Raw genomic sequence first — 11,929 nt, 5'->3', positions numbered from 1 at the left:
GGCGATAACCATTGTGAGGCTATGTATACTCTGGTTGCCATACAGATGTTTTGAGCCAGTTTATGCTGTTGATTGTTAAAGCCTAATTGTTTATCCGCCAGCAAACATGTCGCTGGGGATCGGTCAAAGGGCTTACCGATCACTGATGATACTAGGCCAGCAACCTGTCTCCAGAGGGATGTCACCCTCGGACAGGTCCACCAGGTGTGCACAGTAGAGCCTAGTTCCGCACAGCCTCGAAAACAAGACGAAGAGCGGGTCTGATCGTATTTACTGATTATTTCTGGGACCAAGTAGGATCTGTGAAGAATCCTAATTGAGGTCTCCGCCAATGTCACTTGGTGGCTGCCCTTAGATGCAAATGTGCAACAATGATGCCAACATGGCAAAGAGAGAGAAATACCAAGGTCTCTTTCCCATCTAATCATATACGGAAGTTTTCTGTCGAGAGGTGGTTGGTTCATAGATGCGTGAATGGTGGATTTTGTGTTATCTATATATAAATGTCACCTTTCATTGTAATCCTGCTTGTAATAACAAAATGACTGCTGGGAAGTTTTCTCTACAGAACAGGAAGTGTCAGACCATTGTTAGGTTTAGTGGCTATATCACCATAGTAGCTATATCAAGACTTCGGAAACAACTCCTCCCCCTTTCAAGAAATCCCAAATACACCCTTCAAGATAAGTAAAGACCATTACTGAAAAAGTATTTTAATGTAGATGATGCTGCATCAAACTCTTTATTGAAATTTTCATAGATTTTATTTAACTGTCGTCCTTAAATGACATTTTACTGTAGAATACACCATATTCTGACTTGTAGTCAAACAAAAAAAACGTTTGTATCATAAAGATTTCTGCTAAACTCTACATATATTTTGAAAAGGAATTTACATTAGGGTGACAGCATAAAAAATACATATATTCCCACTAAAAACAGTGTCTATAGGAACATAGCTAGAATTGGACGCGTCAGTACATACACTATATGCTAGGGATCGAATGAAACTACTTGTATGTTTTTGAGGCACGGGTGAAAACTAAAGTATTCATGGGCAGGTCACACAAATACGGAAAGAACAAACAAACTTAAAGAGGTATTCCAGACATTTACTATTGATGACCTATCCTCCTCAGGTCATCACTATTTGACTGGTGGGGTTCGCTGCTCAGGATCCCCGCAGATCAACTGATCCTCCAGTCCGCTGTCAGTGCAGCAGAGTAGACGTCCGTATTTGTAGCCAAAGGCGGAAGTATAATGGAAGGCTTCTTCCTATTGAAATCAATGGAAACAGTACCTTCCATTACACTTTTGTCTCCTTATTGTGGTCAGAGCCAAAAATGTAATAGAATGTATCACTTTCATTGTTTTCAATGTGACTCAAGCCTTCCATTATACTTCCAGTTCTTACCACCAATGATGTCGTCTGGCTTCACTGCACTGACAGCAAGCCAGAGGATCAGCTGATCGTCAGGGATCCTGAGCAGCAGAGTCCCACCAAATGCCTAGCTGCCAGAACACCCCTTTAAGAAAAAAATGGAATTGAAACTCATAACTAGGGGTATAGATATTGAGAGTATAGTGCTAGCAATTGCACTGAGCCCTGAAAAACTGATGGGGCCCAAAAGTCGTTCTGCCAATGGTATTATAAATTGCACATGGTAGGTGGGGCTCTGGTACAGATTTTGCACAGCCATGATGATATTGACTGATACAAAAAACCATTGCATTACCATAATCTATTTTTGTAAAGGCGGCAGGTTAGGCCTATCCAGCCCCTCTGCATGCTACACATCCAGCTTCATTAGCACAGTTTTGATCAGGGTGAATATAGGTGAACCCACTACTGGCTGTGGCAGTATAGCTAGAGTTTTACTGAGAGCAGACGTACATCACTCAGCCTGCGTGGATCAAGTGGGCCACAATTAAGACAGGAGTCTAAAGAAGTTGTGCCATATTCCTGTGTTCTTCTAAACTGCCAATTTTCCTGCCAGCCAAAGGCCAGAACTTTTCTAACAGCGAGTCTTCCAGAACCTGCATCTCTGGTTTCTGCAAACTGATACCGGGAGTTCCAAGCCTGCGTAAACTGGTTGAACAAGGACTGCTGTTTGAGGTTCCTCCAGTGTGTGGTGTATTGTTGCGACCGCCCATCTATCAAGTGACCGGGCCTACTCACAGAACCAGGACAGAGCCCATGGCCTACTCAAGAGGAAGTGACCCAAAGGTGAGCGGTAACTGCTTGTAGTCAACCCAACTGCACCTATTCCCAATTCCCTATGGTTATGTTTTCTTCACTTGAACTGCAGGAGGTTCTGATGTTTTGCTACAGGCTGAAAAACTAAAGCTAGGTCCAGATAATCAGTTGGTCTTCTCAAGAGAGTGCCAAAAAATACCCCACTTAACCTAAGACTGGCCCTAGTTTTCATACTACAAGTTCATGGAGGGTATGGGCCAAGAATAGACTCTTTTTTATGGGGAGATCTTTAAGGCCCAGTTTTTACCCAACCTAGGCTTCATGGATGATGGGCAGTTTACCCATCTTCAAGCCTTAGAACTCATCAAGATACCAGGACAATCCCAAAAAATGTCTTTCCCTCTGTATAATCTACAAGCTCAGGATGGCTGACGTGCACATATAGCCTTTCTCCTTTCTGGAGATTTGCCAGACTTCCTAGAGTGAGGCTGGCACGCCATGTTTGTCGAGGTAAAGATGGACCAGCTACACTTTCTGTGCCAAGGACCAAGGTAACATTTTCATTAATGGAGTCATGCCAGGTGATGACTTGGCTGAGCAATGTTAAATTGGTGTCCGATCCTTCAAAACCAATTTGGCAGTAGACATAGTAAAGGCCTTCTCTGGGGGTTACTATGGTTGTATTTGTAGGGAGCTTAATTTTGCGGGTAAATGCCACTTCGGCCTCTGACATCCATGACAGGGTATTCTTCAGTGATGGATTCTTCCCTGTAGAGAAAGGATGCCATTCTGGTTATAATATAATCACATTGTAAATGGAAAAACTAATCACACAGACTTCCACCTTTTAAAGGGATTATCTACTTAGGAGACCTCCACCATTCAGGTAAATCTGGAAGCAAGTGTTTAATTTTCCTATAGTGCCACTACAGGTGAAGTTAGGTATTACAAGATGTCCATTGAAATCAAAGAACTCTCAGCTGTGTAAGCAGGTCAAAGACAGTCTTGTCTATGTGGCTATGATTCAGGCTAAGCGGCCACATTAGTTATAGCAGCATAAATGTGTGTGCCATTGTGTCAGGACTATAAAGAGCTGCTGCCTGTTGCTTTCAGATCCTAACTGATCTCACATTGAAGGCTTATCCAATATACGATACTGGAAAATCCCTTTAAATATAATCCATGAACTCACCGATTAGATGTGCTGCCGGCTTTCTATGGTTCTGCTTCTGCCAGTTACTCCTCTGATTGGCTGCTGTAAAAGCATAGATATTAGTCTCTCATTTTACTTATATATGCAAATGAGCACTAATCATGTGACTCCAAAATCAGCTCCCATATGTATCAGTGTATGATGGAGATAGCCATTTTCATTCTTAGACCTGTAACATACTGGGGCATTTTTCTTATGGCTTTCTTGTGTACAAAAGTCACACCAAAATTGTGAATTTTTGAACTTTTACACCGAGCCTCACCACTTAAAAAAAAAAAGACAGGACCAAGCGTTGGGGCGCACAGCCCGTCACATGTACTATAAGTTACACCAGAAGCTGGAATAAATTATAGCAGAAATCTACTCCAGGTTGTAGCTGGCATAGATATCCATCTTGTGTATGGCAGTACCCCTAAATGTGACAAATGTATTAGGAGGCTTGTGCCTCTGAACACAATTGTCACAAGAACGCCAGCGATCAATATTCAATGTGCCCCACTATGTATACAGGCTCTGCCTATCCTTGTTTACAGGCTAGCTGCATTGTCTTTTCCACCATGATTTACACTGCAGCCCCTTTTATTTAGATCAAAGCATATAAACTGTAAGCAGCTATATCAGGACAAGTAAAGAACTCCAATACATCAAAGCAACTGTTCTATGTTATGAAACAAGCCTTACACACCTGACTAATCAGCAAAACCCTGTATCGTTTTATCAAATGATATATTTAACACAGTTGTACTTCAGCCCATGCAGTGCAGAATAGTAGTACAAGCAAGGTGACAAGTCCTGACTATATGGGCATCACACTTGAACTTTGTTTCATGACTTTTTTCCACACTGTAATTGTACAGTCCATCCAGCAGAGGTCACACCAACTCTAAGTACTCTGCTCCATTAAACTCTGCGGACTTCTCTATTTATATATATACAATTTTTGTCGTTCCTGCCTATCTATCTATCTATCTATCTATCTATCTATCTATCTATCTATCTATCTATCTATCTCATAACTATCTATGTATCTATCTATCTATCTATCTATCTATCTATCTATCTATCTATCTATCTATCTATCTCATATATATCTATCATCTATCTATCTATCTATCTATCTATCTATCTATCTATCTATCTATCTATCTATCTCCTATCTATCTATCATCTATCTATCTATCTATCTCCTATCTATCTATCTATCTATCTATCTATCTATCTATCTATCTATCTATCTATCTATCTATCTATCTCCTATCTATCTATCTATCTATCTATCTATCTATCTATCTATCTATCTATCTATCTCTCTCTCTCTATCTATCTATCACTACTGACACAAATGCCATGATATTGATGATGTTACCTTTTCCGCCCGGTTTGAGTGATGACTGTAAAAGAAAATGTACATAGATTTAATTTAATGTAAAATGATGTTACAGTGGGAAGAATGACACACATAACAACACATTTAAAGGGCTTTTCCGAGTATAAAATTATGTTTTTATTAATGTCTGGGCATGCTATAAAATAGCAAAAGAATATGTACTTACCTCTCTTCTTCCCCAATTAGAGGCTGCAGCATCACCTCCTGCTCTCCTGGCATCATTCTGCCCGCCATTATGCCAGAAGTTTGGAACGGGGATACTGCAGCATCTGATTGGCTGCAGCATTTACCTGACTTCTGGCCAGTGCTGACAGTGCTTCCCAAAGAGGAGAAGACAGAAGTATCTATTCTTTTGTTATTTTATAGCCATTAAAAAAAAAACAACATTTTATACTCGGACAACCCCTTTGAGTAAGTTGTATCCAGATAGATATAAAATACATAGATAGATACATACATAGATACATACGGGCACATTTATTATTGGCATTTTATCAGAATTTTGATGTAAGCAGCACTTTTTTGGCACAAATCAATTTAGACATACCATATATACTCGAGTATAAGCCTAGATTTTCAGCACATTTTTTTATGCTGAAAAAGCCCCCCTCGGCTTATACTCGAGTGAGGTAAAAAAAAAAATTTAAAAAAATCCACAATACTCACCTCCCAGCCGGCGTCTGTGTCCCCGGGGTGATGGTCTGCCCGGCGGTGCGGCAAGCTGCTTGAGAATTCTCCCCGCTGTCATCTCCCTGCTCAGCTTTGAATTCCCCTGCCATCAGTGCTGTGTAGGTAAGCGCTGTGATTGGATCGAGCGCCAGCCAATCACTGCCGGAGCTCGATCATTCACAGCCATTCAGTGGATGACATCACTGAATGGCTGTGATAGGTTTATCAAGTGCCGGCTGTGATTGGCTGATGCTCAATCCAATCACAGCGTTTACTTACACAGCGCTGACGGCGGGGGAATTCAAAGCTGAGCAGGAAGATGACAGCGGGGAGAATTCTCAAGCAGCTTGCCGCACCACCCGGGAGACCATCACGCCGGGGACACAGATGCTGTCTGGGAGGTGAGTATTGCATTTTTTTTTACCTAGTATATACTTGAGTCATTAAGTTTACCATTTTTTTGTGGTAAAACTTATTGACTCGGCTTATACTCGGGTCGGCTAATACTCGAGTATATACGGTATTTACTATTGACTTGCACCAATAAGAACAGATGTTATATTTCTCACTCCACTTTTTAAAAGTGTGTAGAAAAAGGGGGTTATGTAGGAGTTTTCAGACTGATTTTAGAACTGCTACTTTTTAAAAATATGTAGACATAACAATGCAAAATAATCTGTCAACATTGTGCATCATTTAATTTATTAGTGGCATTTTAGACTGGAGAAGTGAAAAACAGCCACCAGAAAAAAGCCATCAAAAATCCTCTGATGATAAATTCGGCCAATTATGTATATTTTTATACATATATATATAGTGTATTGTAGGAGTGTTGTTCTCAGTTCTGGGTATATTTAGACCTCTGTTAGAATCACCTCTCTGTGTGACTTGTGGCCCTTCCAGCTATCTCACGCTCTAGTCAGCGATGAAAAAAAAAAAACACAGAATGCGGCCATACCGACTGATATACTGATACAAAATACAAGGGCAGATATAAGCAGCGCTGGCTGGCAAATTGTAACCTGGGGGCAAGCACACCACCAATGACGTATGAGGAGCTGCCCACCCTTGGGGTATGTTCGCACGTGGCGCATTTACTGAAGCTGAGAAAAACACAGCAAATCCACATCTTTTTGTGTGGTTTTTTTATACCTATTTTGGTGTGTATCTGCAGTAGATTTACCCCATCAACCAAACCGATGAAATCTACTGCGGATCTACACCAAAATCCATGTCAAAAACTGTACCAAAAATGCTGATTTTGACGCTGATTTTTTATGTGGATTTGCGGCAAATTTTTCTGCTGTGGAAAATCTAAAGAAAATCCCCAACATGTGAACATAGCCTTAGGCCTCCTTCACACAACCGTACATGTTTATATGTTCGCATGTACACACCGTATAATCGCATCAATTAAGATTTGACGCATTTGAGTCCCGATCTTTACTCACGTACTTCACACGTGGCGCTGCTGCGCGTAGGCAAAAATAACGCATAAGCGATAACAACCAACGATCGACAGAAATCCTCAGAATGACAATTAATGCTTAATTAGGGCAAGGTCTGCTTTTCCCAGCGTTGTGCGCAGGGCAAATTCCTCCCCCTTCCTTTTAGAAGTCTGTGAGAGCTTGCGTATAAAACCGGTCACGTAGGTGTTATTTTTCCCGACGCAATTTGTTACGTGTTAAAAAATCGTTCATCTGAATGAACTCATTAGAATCCAATGTTTTGCATAGTCACGTTTTTTCAGCGATTTTCTTATACAGCGAAATACCTGCATAAATACGGTCGTCTGAATAAACCCTTAGGGTAGAACCACACAGTGCGGCTGCCTGCACCCAGCCAAGCCATAGCCACTGTGTGTGCATGTGGTTTAGCCGTGTGCAACCAGCCTCATCATGTCCTTCCACCATCAACCCGTTTATAAATGTGGCACCAGAACTAACCTCACAACATAAATACACAGCAGCGGAACCGAGCAAATATTATACAACACCAGAAGCCAACTTGGAACATAAATACAGGACCAGAACCAAGCTCATGACATTAATACAGCACCAGTACAAAACTCTGTACACAGGTAAAATACCAGAACTGACCTCAGTACATACAATACAGCCCCAGAGCCAAGCTGATAGCATAAGTGCGGCACCTGAACCCCCCCAAAAAATGTATATATGCTCTAGGGCTGAGCGATTCATTTGAATAATTCGCCTTTTAGGAATCCTGTGATTCTGTTTTTAAAAAGAATCAAAGTTCGATTTTCAAGATGGCGGGTGCTGAACTGCATAAAAAAGGAAAGCATGGATACTTCATTCTCCACCACCGCGACTCTGCCGGGTAATCTCTCCACCAGCCACCATTGCAATCCAATATCCCCCAGACTCACCACTGCCACTGCTGGGCAGGTTCTGGAGGTGCAAACCGGCATATGTTGGAGGAGGATGAGGTGGAGGAGAGACAGGGATTGGCTGCTGGCTCTGCATTAAACTTTAAGATAGCGCGTATTCCGCAGCCCCCCACTTGATCAGTGTCACTCTCAGCAGAGGAGCGTATATACGTATTAGGCTGCATTCACACACAGCATTTTTTGTTGCATGTTTCAACTGCAATTAAAACCTGCATAAAAAACACAACAGTTTTTCCAAAAAAGAATGCCGTTTAAGAAAAAAAAAAATGCATGTATTGTTAAAAACGACATAAGTTTTTAACAATACATGCACAAAAAGAAAAAGGCATGCATTTTTTTCTATGCAGTTTTTAATCCCAGTTGAAAACCAAAAGAAAAATAGGCAATTTGTGAACACAGCCTGAGGGTTTATTTAGACGGGCGTATATTAATCGGGTTTTCACGCCCGGCCGATATACACTGCCCCTCTCTGCAAGGAGAGGAGGCAGGACGGGATGGAAGCTAGTGCACTGAGCTTCCGCCCCCTCTCCGCCCCTCGCAACTGTTTGCAATGGGAGCGGCGGGACGGGGGCAGAGCTAAGCGAAAGCTGTGATTGGATCACGAGCACCGCTGGCTCAGTCAATCAGAACGCTCGTTGATTCACAGTCAAGGAATGACATCACTGAATGGCTGTGAATGGTTCATCGAGCGCTGGCTCTGATTGGCTGAGTCAGAGGCGTTCGTGATCCAATCACACTACTTGCTTGCTGGAGGCAGAAGATTTAAAGCCCCATCTCCAGAAAGAGAGTGCTGTGTCAATGCTGAGGACAGGGCTGCCTGCCGCAGTGCCGGACACCAGTGCAATGGACTCAGCTGCCGCGGGCCAGGTGAGTACAAGACACCCCCCGAAAATAAGACACGGTGCCGCTTTTGGGCAGTGTCTTATTTTCAGGTAAACACGGTATTATATATCAAAATGTCCAAAACAAAATGAGGAACCCATACTTTATTTTAGCGCAAATATACTGATTTTAAAAAATGTTTAAAAAAACATTATCCTTTCACCCCCAATAAAAACGAAAAAAAAAAGGTCAGTGAAAAAGATATTTAAAAATTGCCCTATATGTCATGTAAAAAAAAACAAACAGCAAAAATAATTTTGGTAGCTGATGGAAAAAAAAATTAGGGCAGTAACTGGACAACCACTCTAACCCCATACTGCGGCCAGAGTATTAAGTGCAGGGCTAGAGGAGCTCATGCCTCCTTGCCCCCCTGTCCAGCCCTCTCTCGCTTACCCGTCCGGCGTCTTCTCTCTCTGCGATGTGCCATCTGCCGCACAGCAATGTTAAAAATCGCGACAGCAAAGACACGGCAGTGCAAGCGGAATTTCCGCCCGTGTGCATTCAGCCTAAGAAAGACTGAAGTGAAAATTGAGCCTAAGGCCTGCTTTACATGGGTGTATTTGCGCACGCAAAATTTTCGTAAACGAATAGAACCCATTGATTTCAATGGATTCGTTCACATGCACGTATTTTCCCTCCGCATTTCGGTCGCACAAAAAAGGCAGCATACTCTATTTTTCTGAGCATTAAAAGTCCCCATAGAAGTCCATGGGGGTGTGCAAATGCACTCACAATACGCTAGAAGATGCGTGAAATGCTGCGTAATTGTGCAGGAAAAGAACACATCATGAAATCATTAGACTAATTAGCCTTTTTAATGGCATGGAAACCAGCAGAATATACGCCAATGCGTGCGCAAAAAAAAAAGCAACCTTCATTTCGCACACATGCTTGTGTGAAGCTAGCCTAAGGCTCTATTCACATGAGCAAGTGCAAGTTGCACTCAAATATCTTAAGCGCAACTTACATCAGGCAGCACACTGACACCAATCTACGCAGACCCTGCACATTACATGTCCTACTCTCATCCATAAAAACCTGCTCATGTGAATAGCCTCATAGGCTTTAATGGGTCCCTGTGCTGTCCATGAAATACTGGGACAGTACACAGCCCGAAAATACACCTGTGTGAATAAATGAGCAGAAGAAAATGTACTAGTTTGTGTATAATTACTAGTCAGTGATGGGATATTATATATTAATGCCAGTAAATTACTTTTACGCACCTGAAAAAAAATGTTAGTCCTCTGTCGCCACCTAGTGTTCATAACACTATGCAATTTCTGCAACTTGTCAATTTAACCTTATACCAACCTGTTTCTCTTTGCAACTTCCAACATTCTTTGACAGCTGCAGGCAGATATAAGACCCCATAGATACTAACACCCATCCCAGGGACAGATGCAGGGTTGGAGGGGAGCAGCTTTACTGCTTATATGCGTTTCCAGGATTAGAAGAATGGTTCTGCTTTTCCTTCCCCAGAAGCAGCACCTCTTCTGTCCATAGGCAGCCTGTAGCTGTCAGGACATGATGAGAGTTGTAGTTTTACAATAGCAGTCTAGGATCCATTTGGTTTCCTAGTTACAATATGAGAGAAAGGTCGGACTGGACTTCCATGAGCCCACCAGCAAAAGATGAGGCCGAGGGCCCACCAACCAGTTATACACAACAGGTGCATGTCCCCTTTAACTGCATCATAAACTATTCTTGATATTACAGACCCTCTTGTGATTGGGGCCAATTTTCACATCGGGGTCAGGGCCCACTGGAGTATTCTGGGCTAGTGCCACCCTGCATGTGGCCAATGCTGCAGAGCAATATAATATCTGCTGCATAATGTAAGTCATCAATGACCGGAGCTGAATGCATTTACGTATTCCCTCCTCGCTCCAGCAACTTATTAGCTTCCTCAGTATTTCGCAGTTGCTTTTTAATGACCCCTCGGCCCCCTCCATCAACTCTTCATGTTCTCTTACAATCACCCTGCTTATCAGTTGAATGAAAGTTTTATCAGCATGACATTTTGTAAGTGATGCCAAAAGTGGAACTAATGCACACAGTAGTACATAGAGCTATACATAATTAATGCACTGAGCATACACCCAAAAAGGTTAACCATTATCTCCCCAATGGCTGCTAATAACAAAATATCCCAGGTATGGCATTAGGGGACACTCAAAGACCTCATGGCATTACATGTGGCCCTGAGTGCAACAATGGCAAAACTGACATTTAACTGCATTGTCATGCTTACCTAAATATTGCAGTAACGATAAGTCTGTAGGTTAACCTGGGTCTCTTACCTGCTTTTTGGCCTCTGCAGCGGGTACTGACAATGGCACAAGGGCCATAAGGAATGGCAGTAGCTGAATCCAGTTTGCCGTCATTGCTGAACTCATGAACATTTGCAGACAGCAGCCGTGTGAAAGCCTTATACGAAGAGGATGGGGATGTCCCAACCACAGCATCCTGTCCTCTACCTGCCCAGGTTATGACGAGCAAGGGGATGGGAAAGGAGAGATAACATATGAAAAGGGGGACTGCCCGTGTATGGAAATCACCCAGAGAAGGCTTTTAGGAGAAATGTAGTAAAAAAAGAGTGTGTTCTAAATAAGCACAGAAAGAGATATGAAGAATTGATGGTGTGACAAGTAGTATCTATAAAGGTGAAAGCCTTCACTCACTGACTGACTCGCCACTAATTCTCTAACTTCCTGATGTTGTACAAACATGAAATTTGGCAGGAGCATTCTTTAGGTCCTAAATAGGAAAAGTAAAGGGATCACAACTCGAAAATTCACTGCTAAGTGCAAAAGTATTAGCACGCGTGTAATGTGACTAATCTAATTCTCTAACTTCGCAGTGTCGTACAAATGTGAAATTTGGCATAAACATTCTTTAGGGCCTAAATAGGAAAAGTAAAGGGGTCACAACTCGATTATTCAAAGCTAAGTGCAAAAGTATTGGTACCTCGTGTAATGTAACTTCGCGGTGTCATACAAACATAAAATTTGGCACAACCATTCTTTAGGTCCTAAATAGGAAAAGCAAAGGGGTCACATTTCGATTATTCAATGCTGAGTGCAAAAATATTGGCACCCCTGTGTAATGTAACTTCTCGGTGTCATGCAAGCGTGAAATTTGGTGCGAGCATTCTTTAGGTCCTAAATG

The 11,929-nt window shown here is 42.1% G+C and overlaps 1 protein-coding gene across 2 annotated transcripts; it reads right to left on the bottom strand.

Annotated features, from left to right (window-relative positions):
* Positions 1 to 709: 709 nt before the first annotated feature.
* Positions 710 to 11,161, bottom strand: LOC136580493 (lymphotoxin-beta-like). 2 transcript variants are annotated; one of them, XM_066581093.1, is made up of 4 exons: positions 11,062 to 11,161; positions 4,777 to 4,801; positions 3,390 to 3,452; positions 710 to 2,965 (listed from the first exon to the last, which is right to left on the bottom strand). In XM_066581093.1, exons 1-4 carry the CDS (start codon positions 11,155 to 11,157, stop codon positions 2,562 to 2,564), a joined length of 588 nt encoding a protein of 195 aa, XP_066437190.1. In that variant the 5' UTR covers positions 11,158 to 11,161; the 3' UTR covers positions 710 to 2,561. The 2 variants fall into 2 exon arrangements, with proteins under 2 accessions (XP_066437190.1, XP_066437191.1); XM_066581094.1 differs by having other exon boundaries at positions 3,390 to 3,449; positions 11,062 to 11,149.
* Positions 11,162 to 11,929: the final 768 nt, after the last annotated feature.

Source organism: Eleutherodactylus coqui, chromosome 10 (assembly GCF_035609145.1).
Source record: "Eleutherodactylus coqui strain aEleCoq1 chromosome 10, aEleCoq1.hap1, whole genome shotgun sequence".
In the NCBI taxonomy this organism is placed as follows: domain Eukaryota; kingdom Metazoa; phylum Chordata; class Amphibia; order Anura; family Eleutherodactylidae; genus Eleutherodactylus; species Eleutherodactylus coqui.
This window is presented reverse-complemented; position numbering and strand designations above follow the sequence as displayed.